This window comes from Aureobasidium subglaciale, assembly GCF_000721755.1.
Source record: "Aureobasidium subglaciale EXF-2481 unplaced genomic scaffold scaffold_54, whole genome shotgun sequence".
NCBI classification, from domain to species: domain Eukaryota; kingdom Fungi; phylum Ascomycota; class Dothideomycetes; order Dothideales; family Saccotheciaceae; genus Aureobasidium; species Aureobasidium subglaciale.
The window spans coordinates 1-14,439 of record NW_013566941.1 but is presented as its reverse complement, the minus strand read 5'-3'; the positions used below and the strand labels follow the sequence as shown (position 1 = coordinate 14,439).

Sequence of the window (14,439 nt, the reverse complement as noted above, 5' to 3'; positions counted from 1 at the left end):
GTCACGACGGCCCTGGCCCTTCCGGACGGCCTCCACGAGTTCCGACGGTGCCGAGGCACGCCCGGAGAGTAGTGGTTTGAAGTGTCAGTGCAGAAACACCCGAGTGGAGAGGGTTCAGCCAAGGTCTCCCGCCGAAATCTCGAGGCTCAAAAATCTCAATTCTCACCTTAGCAACATCGACCCCCACACGGCGGCAGTATGCCGTCGCCAAAATTAGACTATCTTCGTCTAGTATTAAAAGCAGTTCTCGTAATACAAACTGGTCAGTTATACCTCTGCATGTTTCATAGCTGTTTATCCTATAATTTCACCGTTCCTTGATCGTAGCTAAGTCCAATCATCCTAATGTTAAGGCATCTATATCTACACTAATGAATCTATAGGTCTAACAAACACATCTTGGTTAGGAGATTGATTGCACCGCCTAAGTAAACGCGGCTTTCTATCATCAAGATGAAACGATAAGCAGAAGACCTCATGTACTGCGACCGTGCGACCTGTACTTAGACCGTACGAGGGATTAAGATGGCGCAGCTGAGTGTGCGAGCCAAGTACACTGGCGAGCACTGACATAGAGCCAGATTTAAACCTTCGTCAACGACACGGTGCGGCGACAAAGCGCGCAAAATTCAGTTTCCCGTAACACATTTAAGCACCGTAGACGCAGCCGCCTCCAAGCCACCTTTCGGCGTGGGAGGAATTCTTGATGACTCACTAGAGTGAACACCAGAAGTTGTCACATCCGGTGCCTTTGCAGATGGAATCAGTATCGAGCCCATTTTTGACGGCTGCAACCACAGTTAGACGCGCACAGAGCAAACCCATGGCAATTTAGATCTTTGGCAACCTCGACAAGTCTAGCGGTTAATTGGCGCCCGTACCGAAGAGCGCTCGTCCTGGGTGACAAATGACTTCTCGCGACGCCACTTGGTCGTACCCCGTAGCCAGACAGACATCCTTAGTCACGTGTCCGGAAGCCGGCAAGTACATACCACATTCCTTCTCTCGATGTTGAATCCGCCGTGTCCCTTCGTGTATGTCGTCACCTTGCAGAGGTCGAAGCAACAGGACCACGATCTCCACCAAGCCGAGGACAATGACGGATTGACAATATCTTCCACAATCTGAGCAAGCTTTATGAGCTTAGTTCACACCGCAGTTTTACCAACATCCTCCGCGAGAAAAATCCTCGGGCGCAGCCACCTTTACACAATCCTCGGGACTCGATCTTGACAACCTCGTGGCTTGAGTAGGAAAACTCCCTCACAGCTCATGTCGAACCGTCAGCTCTCTCTAACGAAACTAACATCCTGTTGAGTCGACTCACGACTTCTATGACGATCCCGAGATGGTGGTATATGAGATTGAACGAAGGGTCAATCGGTCGCACTATCACGAGCAAGACGTGCGCCGGGACTCATCAGGCACGACGCGTGCAAGAAGATCATCACGTACCAACAAGAGACACTCGCGCTCCAAGAGGTCTGCATTCTCCGCATTCCGTGGGCAACTCGCAGAGCGTGAACTTGGGCGCTGATGTAGATACTACCGAGTTCCCAAACCTCGTCTCCTCACCGCACTCCTCCTCACAAGAAGCTCTGGTTTCCTCCTCAGGTGCCCTTGGATATGTGTCGCCGTGCTGCTTCGGTTGCTCTGGATCATCCGATGATCTCAAACGTGACGCGAGTCTAGCGAGCGACTGAGTCTCCCTCTTCTTCGGGTCCCCTACATGTTTTCAACCCGTCATGTGGTGTAGATCCAGTTCTATGTCACCTTCTCTCGGTTGAAAACCAAGATACGCTTGGGGCTCTTCGCTGGCAGTATTTAAGAATCAGTCATGACACTCGAGGATAAATCATACCCTCCATGGGAAGAAGGGACCTGTGGGCGAGGAACCGTTTCCGGATCGCTGGGCACGTCAAACTCGGCATTCGCAGTTCGCGCTAGGTTTGCACAAGACTCGATCAACTTGATGACTAGTACGGCGATCGTCTTCGGTTGTATCGCACAGGCACTGCGCTCAAGACCCTCATATAGGCACACGACAAGCACTTCCCTAGTGTTCTTCCTCAATTTTGAACAGAGCGACGGCCCCTACAACACACTTCCTGGGATCCAGCGTCTTCAGCACCAGCTCGACTCGCACTACGGTCAATGCATCAACGGACTCTATTGCAGCAACATCATGACCGTTGTCTGGACAGACTCATGTCGAGCGCAGCCCACAAAGTCCCGCTGGCGCTCCGTCTCAGAGCCGAAACAGCTGGACCACTTCGTGACATCGCCATGCTCCTAGTGATGTAGCCTCTCTCACACCGTAATGTCCTCTTCTCGTCCGAGAGCCTCGTGAGAGGTGGCGTGCTCAAGCTCGCTAGTCCTGTTGTGATGGAAAGGGCCTCAAAACCTTCGGATCCCAGAGAGAAATGTCAATAGCGTCAATTGACTGTCTGGGGTACCTCTCTCCGGAGCCTGAGTCAATGACACCTATACTGGCGGCGCCGTCCCTCTTGCCGACTCGGGAAACCGAACGTCGCTGAGCAGAATCGTGCTCGGGATGAAAGCTCAAACCGCTTTTCCGCCGGATCGAGATACACAAGGATCCTTGAACTCAGAACACTCCTGTCACGATTGTTCGCGATCCTGGGGTGATCGCTGTACTTTCGCCCTGTGCGGACGCTCATGTTCCATGACCTTTTGCCCTAGCTGATGAGTTTGCTAGGCTCGAACACGAGGCATCAAGCGTAAACAGCAGTAGCTCTTTCTTGTTCTTAAGCTCGATGTGGTGCGCCTGTCATCCGACAGCTCTACATCCTCGCACACTCCTGTGGTTCCCGCCGGAACTCTTGGGCTCATGTCATATTGTGCAAGTACCTCTACACCGAAGAGCAATGTCGTGCCGTTTCCTTCGTGGTCTATCTTGTGGAGCGCGAACCGCGTTCTCATGAAGGACAACATTCGATGCATTCCGCTCTACGTCATCCTGTTCAAGAAATGCTTATTCATTCCGCTAGGAGTTGATTCAGTGTTGTCGATAGCATCATTACGGCCGACTTGTCCGAGACAGGTGTCTCTGTCGAGATTGTGTGATTTGATGCGACATCTACTAAAGGCTATTGAGAATCCCGTCAGGTCTTTTGAAGGACCTGAACTAGTATGGCTAGCACTTAGACCAGTTGTGAATGTAGGATGAAGAGTGTACCTCATTCGGCCACGTACTTATCGACCATCCTTGGGCCTTCTTACAGCTTCTCTAAGCCTCTTAGGGTCTTTGCTCGAAGCACTGAGTCGTCGAAAATTTTGAGCCACAGCTTTGCTTTAGAGCTGGTGTCAGCAGGCGGCTATCACTTCCTGTAGTGTAATGGTCGTTCCGCAGCTATTTCAGCTTAAAACCTGCCCGTCGTCGTTGCCGACGTCTTTCATTGTTTTGAGCCAAGTCACCTCCACATGTGTCGTTCTTAAGCGCGATCCTGGTACCCCTCCCTCTGAATCGACGTAACATGAATGCGACGAAAAAATGTCGGACTGCGCTTTTAGTATGGAGATTGAACTCCACCTCGAGTCTCGTCCTCTGACTTCCCAGGGACAACAGATGACACGAACTATGACCCTCGATGGGACATGTAAACCATCTGGTGGCTGTATGGAAACGATCCATGATCACACCAGAATCATAGCCTGACGAGAGAGCCAAACCATAAGGCGTTTGTAAATGTCTCGACCCTTCAATATACGGAATCTTTGCTGATAAGTATACTTCTGTATCTTTGTGTGCCGGTGTCCCCCAAAGATACAGAAGCATACTTACTAACAAAGATCTTCCCACTTTTGTGTTGACCACTAATAAGCATTCGAAGTAGGGATAGCGTTGGTGTCCGAGAGACGTCGTTCGGCCCTTGTCGCATGAGTTTCTCGTACCGTTCTTCTTGGAACATTCCTCTCGTACCGCTTCTCGTACCATTTTTTTATATCGCTTTCTTGGCGTCAAGACTTATGTATAATAATCTGATTGGAAGTCTTAGTCGAGCAGCCAAAGTCACGCAAGAAGGCTCTCGCCAAGTGGTTTTCTTCGGAGGTTAACTTGGGGCGCATCTGCTCGGGTCACCGAGCTTGTTGAAAGTGGCGCGCTTAGCGCGAGTGGAGGCCGATTGGCTGAGAATGCCAGCGAGATAAAACCCTTCTGAGCTACCACGCTCGTCCTTCTGGAATATGTTAGTCACTCGACCAGTTCCTGCCCTCTGTCTCGTGGCATATTCCGACTAGATTTGGGCTGTAGATGCAGGAATTGGATGCGAGACCGTTGATGGCCCTGTGTGACTGCCGCGATTTTCAGCGACCCGAGATTCGACACCGACTTCATAGCCTGAAGTTGACACGACGGTAGTGAAAGGCTAGTAAGTCATGGCATCGATCAACTGAGTGTCCCTGTGCTGCCGAGATCACCCAAATGAATTTGCGAACACAATTCAGAAGAACTATCGATTTGTGAAGCGAAAACACGTGTCACAAGTAATCATACCACGCCATCCTCAACTTGCATATGTATCGTCTCTTCGCAAAAGAGTTACCGTGGATACCATCAAAGATTCTTGTTTGCATGCTCTACTTTTGTAGTCGAGGCACTTGTCACGTCTATTGTGAGCCAGACTCTTCTTCTCTTGACCCTAGGCATGGTCTCGTCCTGTACATTGAACGAGTCGTTGATCACAGGGTTGATGACTATGACGGCTTCCCTACAATCACTATCGTCGGAAGGCTTGAGGCTGTAGCAGCGCATGACTGCCCGGATGGCGGAAATGTTTCCTCGGATGGTCGACTTGAGCCGAAGTGAAGCAGTAGTCGGCGACGTGTGACGTGGGGTCTTCCTCTATGTCGGCAAGGAAGTCGTCGCAGTTGTCAGAGTCCTGATCATCGTCGTCGTCGGAGTTGACCATGGCTGTCACCACGTCTTCTGACTCGTGCAGGATGGCTCTGGGAATGCTTCGGCCTTCTTCTTGATCTTCAGCCCTGTACATGGATAGTTGGTAAATCTTCGGACCATGAGGAAACTCAGCTCGCCGCCATGGTGTCTCTTTGGGAAGTTCGTCTCTTCAGACGTGTATTCGGATCTTGATGTGTTGCTGGTATGTCCACCATCTTCGGTCGCACGACCAGCAAAGCGGGCTTCGACGTAGACATCGTACCTCGCGAGTTCTACTGCAGGCCAAGAAGCATGGATGAAGTACTGTCCATCTGAATCCAAGATGGTCCGACGCTGCGACTGGCCCTTCAACCATGAACCCTACTCTTGCGCGGGCTATGAGACCGATGAAATTGTCACTGCAACTTCTCTTGTGCGAACCGGAATGTTGACCGAGCTTGACATCGGAATCGGATACATTCACGGCGAAGATGTTCGTGGCAAGACCCGGCGGACCCCGTAACGTTCGGGCATCGAGATGTCGGGGCGTCGCGGTGCCGATAACGAGTCGAAAAGCTCACGAGACAAGACACGACGCGTCAAAGCGGCAGAGAGCGAAGGGCAAAGACAACGAGGTGATACTTTAATCGTCCAACCTCGGACGGTATGGTTCTGCGCTTCTACACTCTGTTTCGCTACCCTTGGTCGCGTCAGCGCTTTCTGCCGCAGTCTGCGGTGAGCCGAGTTCTCTGGCCCACGTGACGATGTCTTGACACGAGACGCCGGATTTCCTCCAACCTGGCGAGCGCGTACGCCTGGAACCGCGTTGCACATGGCCTTACTAGACAGAACAGAAGCAATTGGCCACTACAATCCTACCGAGATCTCAAGAATTGGACAAGAGGAGGATAGCCTCGGGAGCAAATGAGACACTAGTCGCGCGTAGACCTTCGAGCGACAAGCAGGAAGAAATAGACGATTCGGACCAATCTGTGCAGCGACGTGTTTGGGATGGAACACAAGTTGGAATTCCCGCTCAATAGAAAGTCTCTGGCTCTTGAGGCTGCGCTGCCATGCCGGAACGAGTCTTCTGTCTCGTGTCGCAATTTTTGCTATCCTCGTCGCATCATGTGACACCTCCTCGCAATGCTCTTTGACTGGACACATCGGTGGTTTCCCAAGTGGCAAAGCTGACCACAGACTTCTGGCCGTCCTGAGATACCTCGTCCCGAGTTTGAAACCTACTTGGTCAAGATCAGTCCTGGCTCCTTTGTGTCTTCAACTCGGATTTCCGGACTTCATCTTCGACCTTGTCCATCGAGATGTTCACGGAGAATCGGTGAGGCGAATTGTATACTCTCCCACAAGTTTCCACGTATGCTTGGAATTCTGTCAGCGATTCTTGCCTGGTCGAGCTGTAAGTAACATCAGCGCTTGAGTTTCCGGTCGAAACCGAAAGGCTCTTCTCGGAGTCTGGACTCACAAACGTTCCTTGAGACTCTGCCCAAATGGACGCATTGGCTCTATTCGAAGACTATTCCGGTTCGCACACATGTTACACCAAAGCTCTGCCTCAGGTCCATTACGTAAGTATAACAGGGTGCTCTGCAGAGACTCGCAGCGCTTTCGCGTTACCAAGGAGAAGGCATCCGAGGTAGCTATCTTCTTACTTGCCATGACCGTTTGGCGTACGGATGCTAGCTGCCGGCAATAATTTGTTGGTCTCTAGCATCATCTGTCATCTTTCTACCTGGGGTCTCATTCTACTAATTACAGTCGGGATCATATCTCAACCTTATGATATATGGCGCCATCACCGGAGCTCACGACATTAGATAGTTCCTCGGAACATTGAACAACGCAACGATCACTGGTCCGTGCACACTCGACGCCCTTTGCCTGATGGCAGATTTCTATTCATTCTTGGATAGGTGCCAGCAAAGCTCATTGAATCATGCCTGATTCTAGTTGCCACTCCTCGTGATGTATCTGGAGTCTCGCAGGCGTATTCTCTTTCCTCTTCGTATTCTCTTTCCTCTTAACCTCGGCAGTGTGTTCGGCAATCGGTCACGTGAGCGATCTCGGTACAACCCATTCTCTTGCACAGGCGGGACAATACGTGGTCGAGACAGTACGTGGTCGAGACAGTACGTGGTCGAGATCCCGGCTCGTGATCATCGTGCCTTGTATGTCGGGGGATCAGTCATCGCATGCATTGACATGCCTTGCCCAGACTATCCGGCAAACATGGACATTCATCAGATTGAACAGCTGCCCAATCGAGATTCTTCAAGCCAAACGCGATGTCCAGCATAGTCGGTGCATGATTCATGATCACCGGGCGTCGTCTGATATGCACGCTGCTAAGCATCCTTCAGTTCCACTATGCAGGACGCCACGGCCGGGACCTCGGCATATCTTTGGTCCGATCCAGAGCCGCAAACACTTCCCGCGAGCTTGACCCACCTTGATACCACCTGGTTCAGTCATGTGAATGATACATATCTAGATCCGACGTGAGTCTTCCGCCATGCATTGCTGACGACGTGAGTCGGCAAGTCCAGCCAACCATCATTCCGACAGAATCCTCCCAGCCTGATTTCCGGGACAGGACATAGGTCGAACACATTACACGACAGGACCCTCAAAGAGGCAGACAAGGATTTCCTGTGCCAAAGCAGAATTGTGACAGGTCCAGATCAAATCTCCTCGGTTCCAGTAAGAATTTCATGTTTCCACTTCGCGATGCGACGTATGCTCTCATCGCCCGACCTATACCCTAACAGTCCGCAAACCCAGGAGATTGACAGACCGATCAACAGGCTATTCCGAGATGTTCTCGTACATCGCCGGTCTTTCGCGGGCTCGGTGGCTTGTTGAACGACTTGCTGTCGCCGCGTAATTGTGACCCATGTGTCATCGGAGCAGGATGTGACACGACATGATCGTGACCATTTCTGAGCATGGCCGGCATCTCTGCAGTGCTCGCAAGCCTTTATCACTGCCATGTGTTCCCAAAATCATCGCCCGAGAACACTAGTCCGAACAATCACTCGAAATTCATGGACCAATCCGGGATTTGTAACTGTGACTCTCGCGTCGCTAGTTCTCACGGCTTGATGATCGGCCTTCAGACCTGCCTAAGGTGAGAAGACCAGAATTTTGTTCAAGATTGGTTTCGCTCAAAGTTCGCAAGCCCTCTACTTTTCATCTGGACATCAGCCGACCGTCATGGTCTACAAGCCCATCGCAACTTCACTCAATGCTCACCGTGGGATAGTACTGTGCAAAGTGCATCAATCGATTCTTCATGATATATGTCATTATTGTGTCGTGGTTCTCGGTACCTCAACAGACACGAATCACGTCATTTCGCCTGGCCCGTCAAGGTCTCGCTTACCATGCTTCCCACTTCTGACCACCCATCGCAATCAGACGGTTGAACAACTCATCCCTCAATGCCATAGCGGTAATAGTAAAGACCTCCCCAGTCTTGCTCACAATCTCCATTCCATCAGCGACTTCGCGGTCGAGTGCCCAGCCGACCACCAATTTAGCTTTCCACCCGAGCCCACCGACCTTCTTCAGCTCCTTGATGTCATCGATGGGCACAGTCCAGATGGGATGCAGCTCTTCTTCACGTCCGAGAGAACCTTCGTCGGCAACCTTTTTGTCCAGGGTGAAGGAGACGGTGGGAACGGCCGTTCTGGTAGATATGACAGTGTGACCCTTCTTGCCGTGGAATCTGCAAGCAAAGTCGACGGGACCATCGATGTTGTAGTCCTTCGACTTGGGAACAGCACCAAGACGTTGCTTGGATTGTTCACTTCCTGCCTTTGCCTTGAGTCTGTCGGCACCGAGAGTGGTTTCAACAGTTCCTTTGACAGTGCTCTTGAAGAATGAGATGAGCTTGTGGCCCTTTTTGCCATGCTTGCTGTCTTTGCTGTGGTCGATGTCAGCACCAGCAGTCTGGTGAGCGGTGGTAGGGTCATGTGCCATGGCGGCGTCCAGCTCTTCTTGAGTCGCGTTCAGCGGCCAGTCGGCACCAGTCGCACGCAAGTGCTCTTCGGTGATCTCAACTGGCTGGTCCGGTGGGGGCTCCTTGCTGTGGGGCGGGGGAGGTAGAGGGGCCTTGTTTGCCTCACCGATGCGAAGCAAGGTGACGGTGAGTTGTGCATTGGTCGGGACGCCCTTGAGTAGAGTGTTGCGGATCTCGAGCAATTTCTGCCAATGGGGAAAGGTGCGATTGAGCCATCTAAGACCAGGTTGGATGACGGGGTCGCCAAAGAAGCCGAAGCCGACGCCGAACATGGCACCCTTGGTGAACATGTAGGCAGAGGTCAACAACGAGACAGCGATGAGGGGAACGACGACGGCGGCAAGGCGCAAACGGTAGAGATCATGAGGGAAGGGCGGCGTAGGAGACAGGGCGTTGGCGAAACGTTCCCACGTGTCGGCCACATCGGCGAGGCCGTGCATGATGGGTCTCATCTTGCTCCACATGGCTGTCTCCATGGGCACCTTGGTCTTGTCGTGTGCCGGAGCGACCGCCTTGCCTTCCGCCGATGTCTTTGCAGAGCTTGCACCCATTGCAATGGCAGTCGGGTCTGGGATGCTATCGGCCAGGCCTCCCTGGCCTGGTGGAGGCTCAGTCTGGGGGTGTTTCCCACTGGCGCTAGCAAGAGCGACAGAGGCGATGCCGTTGACAAAGTTGCTGGCTTCGGCTTCAGCTGCCTCGCCTTTGTATTGTTCTGGGGCTCCAGTAGCCGTGTCTGTACTGCCTAGCACGCCGGCCTTTGGCTTTTGCACGCCGCCAGTCTTAGCATCGACGAGGGCCAGGGGCGCAGGGGGAAACATGACATCCCGCGAGGGTGGGTAGACGATGAGGATGACGAGGGTGACGGTAAAGAGCGGAACGAGCATGTCGAACAGCCAGGCGACGAAGTAGGCGGCGCAGAAGTAGGCGGTACGGTTGCGTTCGCGCCATGATCTGAGGCGCCCAATGTGCTTGATGAAGCCTATCAAGCCCAGGCCGACGGTCATGTACAAGCGTTCGATGGTAGCGCGTAGCTTGTCGGGCGAGAATTCGTCTTCGTCGGCGATGTTCAGGTCGAGGTTGCCTGGTACGGGGTACGGATACTCCTTGACGTGGTACATTTGCTGTCCATGTCAGCCAGACTCGTACCATTGGGCGCCGGGTGTCTGAACTCACCTTGTTAAAGCGACGGACCAGCACCCAGAGCTCTTCGTTGTTCAAGCCGCCGACCAGTGGAGCAGGAATCTTGGAGGGTGGTTCATTCCAGCCTAGATCCTTGACCTCGGCGCCGTGAGCGAGCTGCGCGACTCCCTTGACCTCCTGGTCGGCTTGAGCGAGCGCATGGCTGGCCGTGGCTTCTTCGCTGAAATTCTGGGCTGCTTCCGTAGCCGTCGTCGCGCGCCTCTTGTACGGCTCGTGCGTGTCATTCTGCACGGCAGGGTGATTGATGGGATGCAGGTCCTGGTAGACCACACCCGTGCCTGTCGTCGATTCTGACATGGTTGTTGAGCTGTGTGCAGAAGGATCCACGCAGGTCCAGACTGTGGGGATGCTTTCGCAGAAGATTGTGCGGCGCTTTCATGACGGAAAGGCAATTACGATCCCTGCCGCCGTTCCCTCCCTCTCCACGCGTCACACGTCATAGATAGCCCTTTCCCATCAAGTTTCAGCTTCAACGATCGGCGTCGTTCTTGGCGCGGCTGGGTCGTGCACGTGCCCACTCTGGCAGAGCCTCAATTCATTCCCGTCAAACCATTGCTGCTCAGTGTCGCGGCATGCCGAATCTGATGGGCATGCTTCATGGACCGCGCACCTTGTTCTCCGTGGCGCAGAGAACGTGCGATCTCATACTGCGTCCCCAGACAGGACCGCGCCTTTGGTGGGATAAACGACACGCTTGCTGCTCCATTCAAAACCTGGGTGCACTCTACAACGCGGCAATTGATAGTCATTTCCAACAAGAACATTGTATGACTCAGGGGATGAAGTATTTGCAACCTTGCGTACTGATGCAACACTTCTTCTATCTACTGAAGTCCGAGCGTGGCACGCTTTCTTCTCTCTCTCCTGAGCAACACTGTCCCGAGCACCACTTGCCCAGCTGCTTCAGTCTCTTTCTTTCAACTGCTGCATCTCCAGATCTCGATCGACGTCTCTCACACTTGGACTGCACTTGACCCAACTACTGGAGTCGGATCTGCTGTCCACGCTGTTCAATACCCCCAACCTTCCTCCTGCATTCGATCTGGAGGACATCTGAGTCGGCGACCATTCTGGCGTTTCGCTGGGCTTGCGTAATGTGTAGTCGGCGGCGCTGGAGTCAACGAGGAACTTGCGATGGAAGTCGTGGCCACGAGCAGCCTTTGAAGGAGAAGCGGCTTGAGACGAAGCCCAGAGAGACGTCAGAGGCAGCGAGATGCATGTGGCCGTGAGAACGTTTGTGCCAATATTGTGCACATTCTCGGCGTTGATGAATTGGATGAGCGAGATGATTGCTGGAATCGAGGTCAGCTGTGTTGCGACAAGGAAGCCACAAAGAGAAGAAGAACGAAACTTACCGGGAATGAACATGGTCTGGAAACCGCCAATGAAGATGACCTGCATACTGCCAAACTGCTTCATGCCCAGCTTGTGACGTTCACGAAGCGACCAGCCCAATTTGGCGCAAAATATGGCACTGAAGAAGCAGATGCTCAGTGTCAAGGTGATGTCTTTCGCCTTTGCAAGCCAGCTCGTGGTGCTGCAGAACTCTTCTGCCTTGTAAAGGCACCTCACAGAGATCGCCGACTGTGCAATGCGAAAGCCTGTAGCGACGACCGCCACGAATGCAGAGACAACCAGGACAGACATTTTCTGCCACGTTCGCAGCGTAATACTGACCACATGAACCTGGAGTACCAGCGAAACCTCGATGCAAGTTGCGACAAGCGTGACAAACACCGACACCGCTACTGTCAGACGTCGAGCTCCAGGTGTCACAACGCCGTAGTCGCCCACCAGGATAGGGTAGATGTCCCAGAAACTGCTGGTCACGACGCAACATTGCAACAAGGCGTACATGGCGTTAAAGAGCAGGGCGGCGGTGTTGAAGATGAACACTGGCGAGCGTCGTTTGTCGTGCTTCGATAGAAGGACCAGGATGAGGAGGAGCAGGAGACTGGCGCCAAATTGGACACCTGGGATGATGCCACGGACGACGGCATTCTTGATCAAGGTGTCGATGTACCAGAGAGGGAAGCTGCTCTGTTCACCAAGACGATCGGTGATGGATATCGTCTGCTGATAGACTGCTGACTTGTTCATGACGAACTGTTCCGCTGACGGGGTGTCCATCGATTGTGGGTGCTCGAAAGGCTGAGGCGATGGTGCTTGAGTAGTATTCCGAGGAAGAGAGAGTGATGACGAACTCGGCCTGGAAAGAGGTTGTCGGTTATGGCCGGACAAGCACACAGCGACAATCTCACGCAAAGAATATGATGGAAGAATGCCAGACAGATTCAAGAAAGACCTAGTAGACGATTGTACTTGAACAATCTACCGAAGACTCCATTGACAGAGGACCGAAACAGGGAACAATACAAAGAAAAGGGGCATGTTGATAAATTGAGGTCACTATGGCGTTGAGGATCACTCGAGGTCCTCTGTCTCAGGAGACAGACACAGAGCGACGGAAGGATTGGGTACTTTGAGCCGATCGGCTCTGTTCGATTGTAGCACGGTAGGTTGTCGCACGATCGGCCCGAAGATATGCGACACGCGAGAGCAAGCAGTCACTTTTGTCTCAGGTGAGAGGGCGGCTTAGTATTGTTCTTCGGCCAAGCTTGTTGCCTTGTGAGAGCGCGCGAATTTCCTTTGACTGTAATGTCGGCACGATTGACGCAGCAGCTGGCTGTAGACTCGAGACACTTCGGCTACCTAGTGGAGCCTTGAGAGTCAAGATCTGAGCCATGGAGTCCAGGAATAAATTTCTTCCTGAACCTTTCTCCGTGTTCCGAACGAAGCGTTATAAGCTGAAGTACCCTGAAGCGCCGCACCCCTCGAAGCGCCGCAACGCGTAAACACTCAATTCTCGTCACCTTCTTTAATCAATCAATTCTTATACCACAACCACGTCGTCGTAATGGATCCACGCGAGCTCACGATACAAACCGCCCTCCACGAATTCAATACAGGTGTTTTCACATCCCTACGAGCCGCCGGTCGCGCGCACAACGTCTCCGAACGAACCCTTCGTCGCCGACGCGATGGAATTCTGGATCGGCGTACTGCTCACGCTCACGAACAACGACTGTCTCCACGACAAGAGGATTTACTTGTTCGATGGATACTTGAACAGGAGGCACAGGGGTTTCCTCCCTCTCACGCTCGCGCTCGTGAAATGTCTATTCGCGTTCTTCGTCTCAACGGCGACGATAAACCATTAGGCAAGAGATGGATCACAAAATTTATACGAGATAATACACGTATTGCCTCAGTTATTGGAAGGCCTATTGAGGCTGCTCGTATCAACGGCACGCATCCTGACCTCATTCAAGAGTTTTATACAGCTTACGAAGACGCTGTTCGCCTTCTTAACATTGAGCCTTCAAATACATACAATATGGACGAGCACGGAATTGCCCTTGATATCTGTGCTAACTCGAGAGTTCTTGGAGACTCCTCTCGTCAACGCTCGTATGTCAAATCACCACAAGATCGCGAATGGGTCTCAATTGTTGAAACTGTATCCCCAACAGGTGGCTTTACGCGCCCTCTGATTATATTTAAGGGTTGTAATCCACAGAGCACTTGGTTTCCTACTGAAACACCTGATTATATCTATACAACCTCTGAAAATGGCTGGACAACAAATAACCACGGTCTCCACTGGTCAACGAATCTTTCATCCTGAAACTCAACCTAATAGCGACAAATGGAGGCTTCTTATTCTTGATGGCCATAGCAGTTATACAACCATTGAATTCCTCTGGTTTTGTAAGCAACTTAAGATCTTTCTGCTATTCCTGCCCGCTCATTCATCTCATGTACTTCAACCTCTAAATTTGGGGGTTTTTTCACCTCTCAAATCGCGATACCGTTAACAAATTGCAGATTTAGCTGCACTTGATGATGCATCACCTATTAAGAAGCAACGCTTTGTTACCTGCTACCATTTAGCTCGCCTTGAGAGATTCACACCTCGCCATTTACGTGCGGGTTGGCTAGCTGCTGGTATCTATCTATTCAACCCTTCAAAAGGGCTGAATTCTTCCTAAATTCAGAAGGCCAGACAAAAGGCAATCACACCACCACTACAACAACTAGTTCCTACCTATCTTACTACCCCTAAAAGCTCACGTCAAGTTCATTTGAATACTCAATTTATTCGGAACAATCAAGACCAGAGACAAGCGCTCTATCAGGTTTATAAGAAGGCTGGTCACGCAATTGACAATCTCAACATCAGAAACGCAGAACTACAAGCTACTGTGGCCAACCAACAGGCTCAAATTGAAGCCCTCACCGT

The 14,439-nt window shown here is 52.1% G+C and overlaps 8 protein-coding genes across 8 annotated transcripts; 3 read left to right on the top strand and 5 right to left on the bottom strand.

Moving 5' to 3' along the window:
- The first annotated feature begins 1,687 nt into the window (after positions 1-1,687).
- AUEXF2481DRAFT_608032 (uncharacterized protein) lies at positions 1,688-2,574 on the top strand. The gene has a single exon (XM_013483192.1). It carries the CDS (start codon positions 1,838-1,840, stop codon positions 2,294-2,296), a length of 459 nt encoding a protein of 152 aa, XP_013338646.1. The 5' UTR covers positions 1,688-1,837; the 3' UTR covers positions 2,297-2,574.
- A 708-nt stretch (positions 2,575-3,282) lies between these two features.
- On the bottom strand, positions 3,283-4,248 carry AUEXF2481DRAFT_608034 (uncharacterized protein). The gene has a single exon (XM_013483191.1). The coding sequence runs from the start codon at positions 3,956-3,958 to the stop codon at positions 3,374-3,376; it is 585 nt and encodes a 194-aa protein (XP_013338645.1). The 5' UTR covers positions 3,959-4,248; the 3' UTR covers positions 3,283-3,373.
- Positions 4,249-4,396: 148 nt separating this feature from the next.
- AUEXF2481DRAFT_45376 (uncharacterized protein) lies at positions 4,397-5,368 on the bottom strand. The gene has a single exon (XM_013483190.1). The coding sequence runs from the start codon at positions 5,010-5,012 to the stop codon at positions 4,740-4,742; it is 273 nt and encodes a 90-aa protein (XP_013338644.1). The 5' UTR covers positions 5,013-5,368; the 3' UTR covers positions 4,397-4,739.
- Positions 5,369-7,548: 2,180 nt separating this feature from the next.
- Positions 7,549-8,161, bottom strand: AUEXF2481DRAFT_45372 (uncharacterized protein). The gene has a single exon (XM_013483189.1). The coding sequence runs from the start codon at positions 7,903-7,905 to the stop codon at positions 7,597-7,599; it is 309 nt and encodes a 102-aa protein (XP_013338643.1). The 5' UTR covers positions 7,906-8,161; the 3' UTR covers positions 7,549-7,596.
- On the bottom strand, positions 8,091-10,501 carry AUEXF2481DRAFT_45371 (uncharacterized protein). The gene is made up of 2 exons (XM_013483188.1): positions 10,110-10,501; positions 8,091-10,057 (listed from the first exon to the last, which is right to left on the bottom strand). The coding sequence occupies exons 1-2, from the start codon at positions 10,431-10,433 to the stop codon at positions 8,294-8,296; spliced, it is 2,088 nt and encodes a 695-aa protein (XP_013338642.1). The 5' UTR covers positions 10,434-10,501; the 3' UTR covers positions 8,091-8,293.
- An 814-nt stretch (positions 10,502-11,315) lies between these two features.
- AUEXF2481DRAFT_49812 (uncharacterized protein) lies at positions 11,316-12,218 on the bottom strand (the record flags this gene model as incomplete). Its single annotated transcript, XM_013483187.1, has 2 exons — positions 11,316-11,428; positions 11,492-12,218. Coding segments are annotated over 2 exons (840 nt in total), but the record flags the coding sequence as incomplete, so codon positions are not given.
- An 835-nt stretch (positions 12,219-13,053) lies between these two features.
- On the top strand, positions 13,054-13,362 carry AUEXF2481DRAFT_57885 (uncharacterized protein; the record flags this gene model as incomplete). Its single annotated transcript, XM_013483186.1, has 1 exon — positions 13,054-13,362. A coding segment is annotated over one exon (309 nt), but the record flags the coding sequence as incomplete, so codon positions are not given.
- AUEXF2481DRAFT_49829 (uncharacterized protein) lies at positions 13,354-13,803 on the top strand (the record flags this gene model as incomplete). Its single annotated transcript, XM_013483185.1, has 1 exon — positions 13,354-13,803. A coding segment is annotated over one exon (450 nt), but the record flags the coding sequence as incomplete, so codon positions are not given.
- Between the last annotated feature and the right edge of the window lie 636 nt (positions 13,804-14,439).

Bases quoted from the DNA above. Each gene is read 5' to 3' on its own strand.
- AUEXF2481DRAFT_608032 (XM_013483192.1), top strand. From the start codon at position 1,838: ATGACACTCGAGGATAAATCATACCCTCCATGGGAAGAAGGGACCTGT.
- AUEXF2481DRAFT_608034 (XM_013483191.1), bottom strand. From the start codon at position 3,958: ATGGTACGAGAAGCGGTACGAGAGGAATGTTCCAAGAAGAACGGTACG.
- AUEXF2481DRAFT_45376 (XM_013483190.1), bottom strand. From the start codon at position 5,012: ATGTACAGGGCTGAAGATCAAGAAGAAGGCCGAAGCATTCCCAGAGCC.
- AUEXF2481DRAFT_45372 (XM_013483189.1), bottom strand. From the start codon at position 7,905: ATGGCAGTGATAAAGGCTTGCGAGCACTGCAGAGATGCCGGCCATGCT.
- AUEXF2481DRAFT_45371 (XM_013483188.1), bottom strand. From the start codon at position 10,433: ATGTCAGAATCGACGACAGGCACGGGTGTGGTCTACCAGGACCTGCAT. The intron at 10,058-10,109 runs GTGAGTTCAGAC...TGACATGGACAG, and splicing joins TGGTCCGTCGCTTTAACAAG to CAAATGTACCACGTCAAGGA.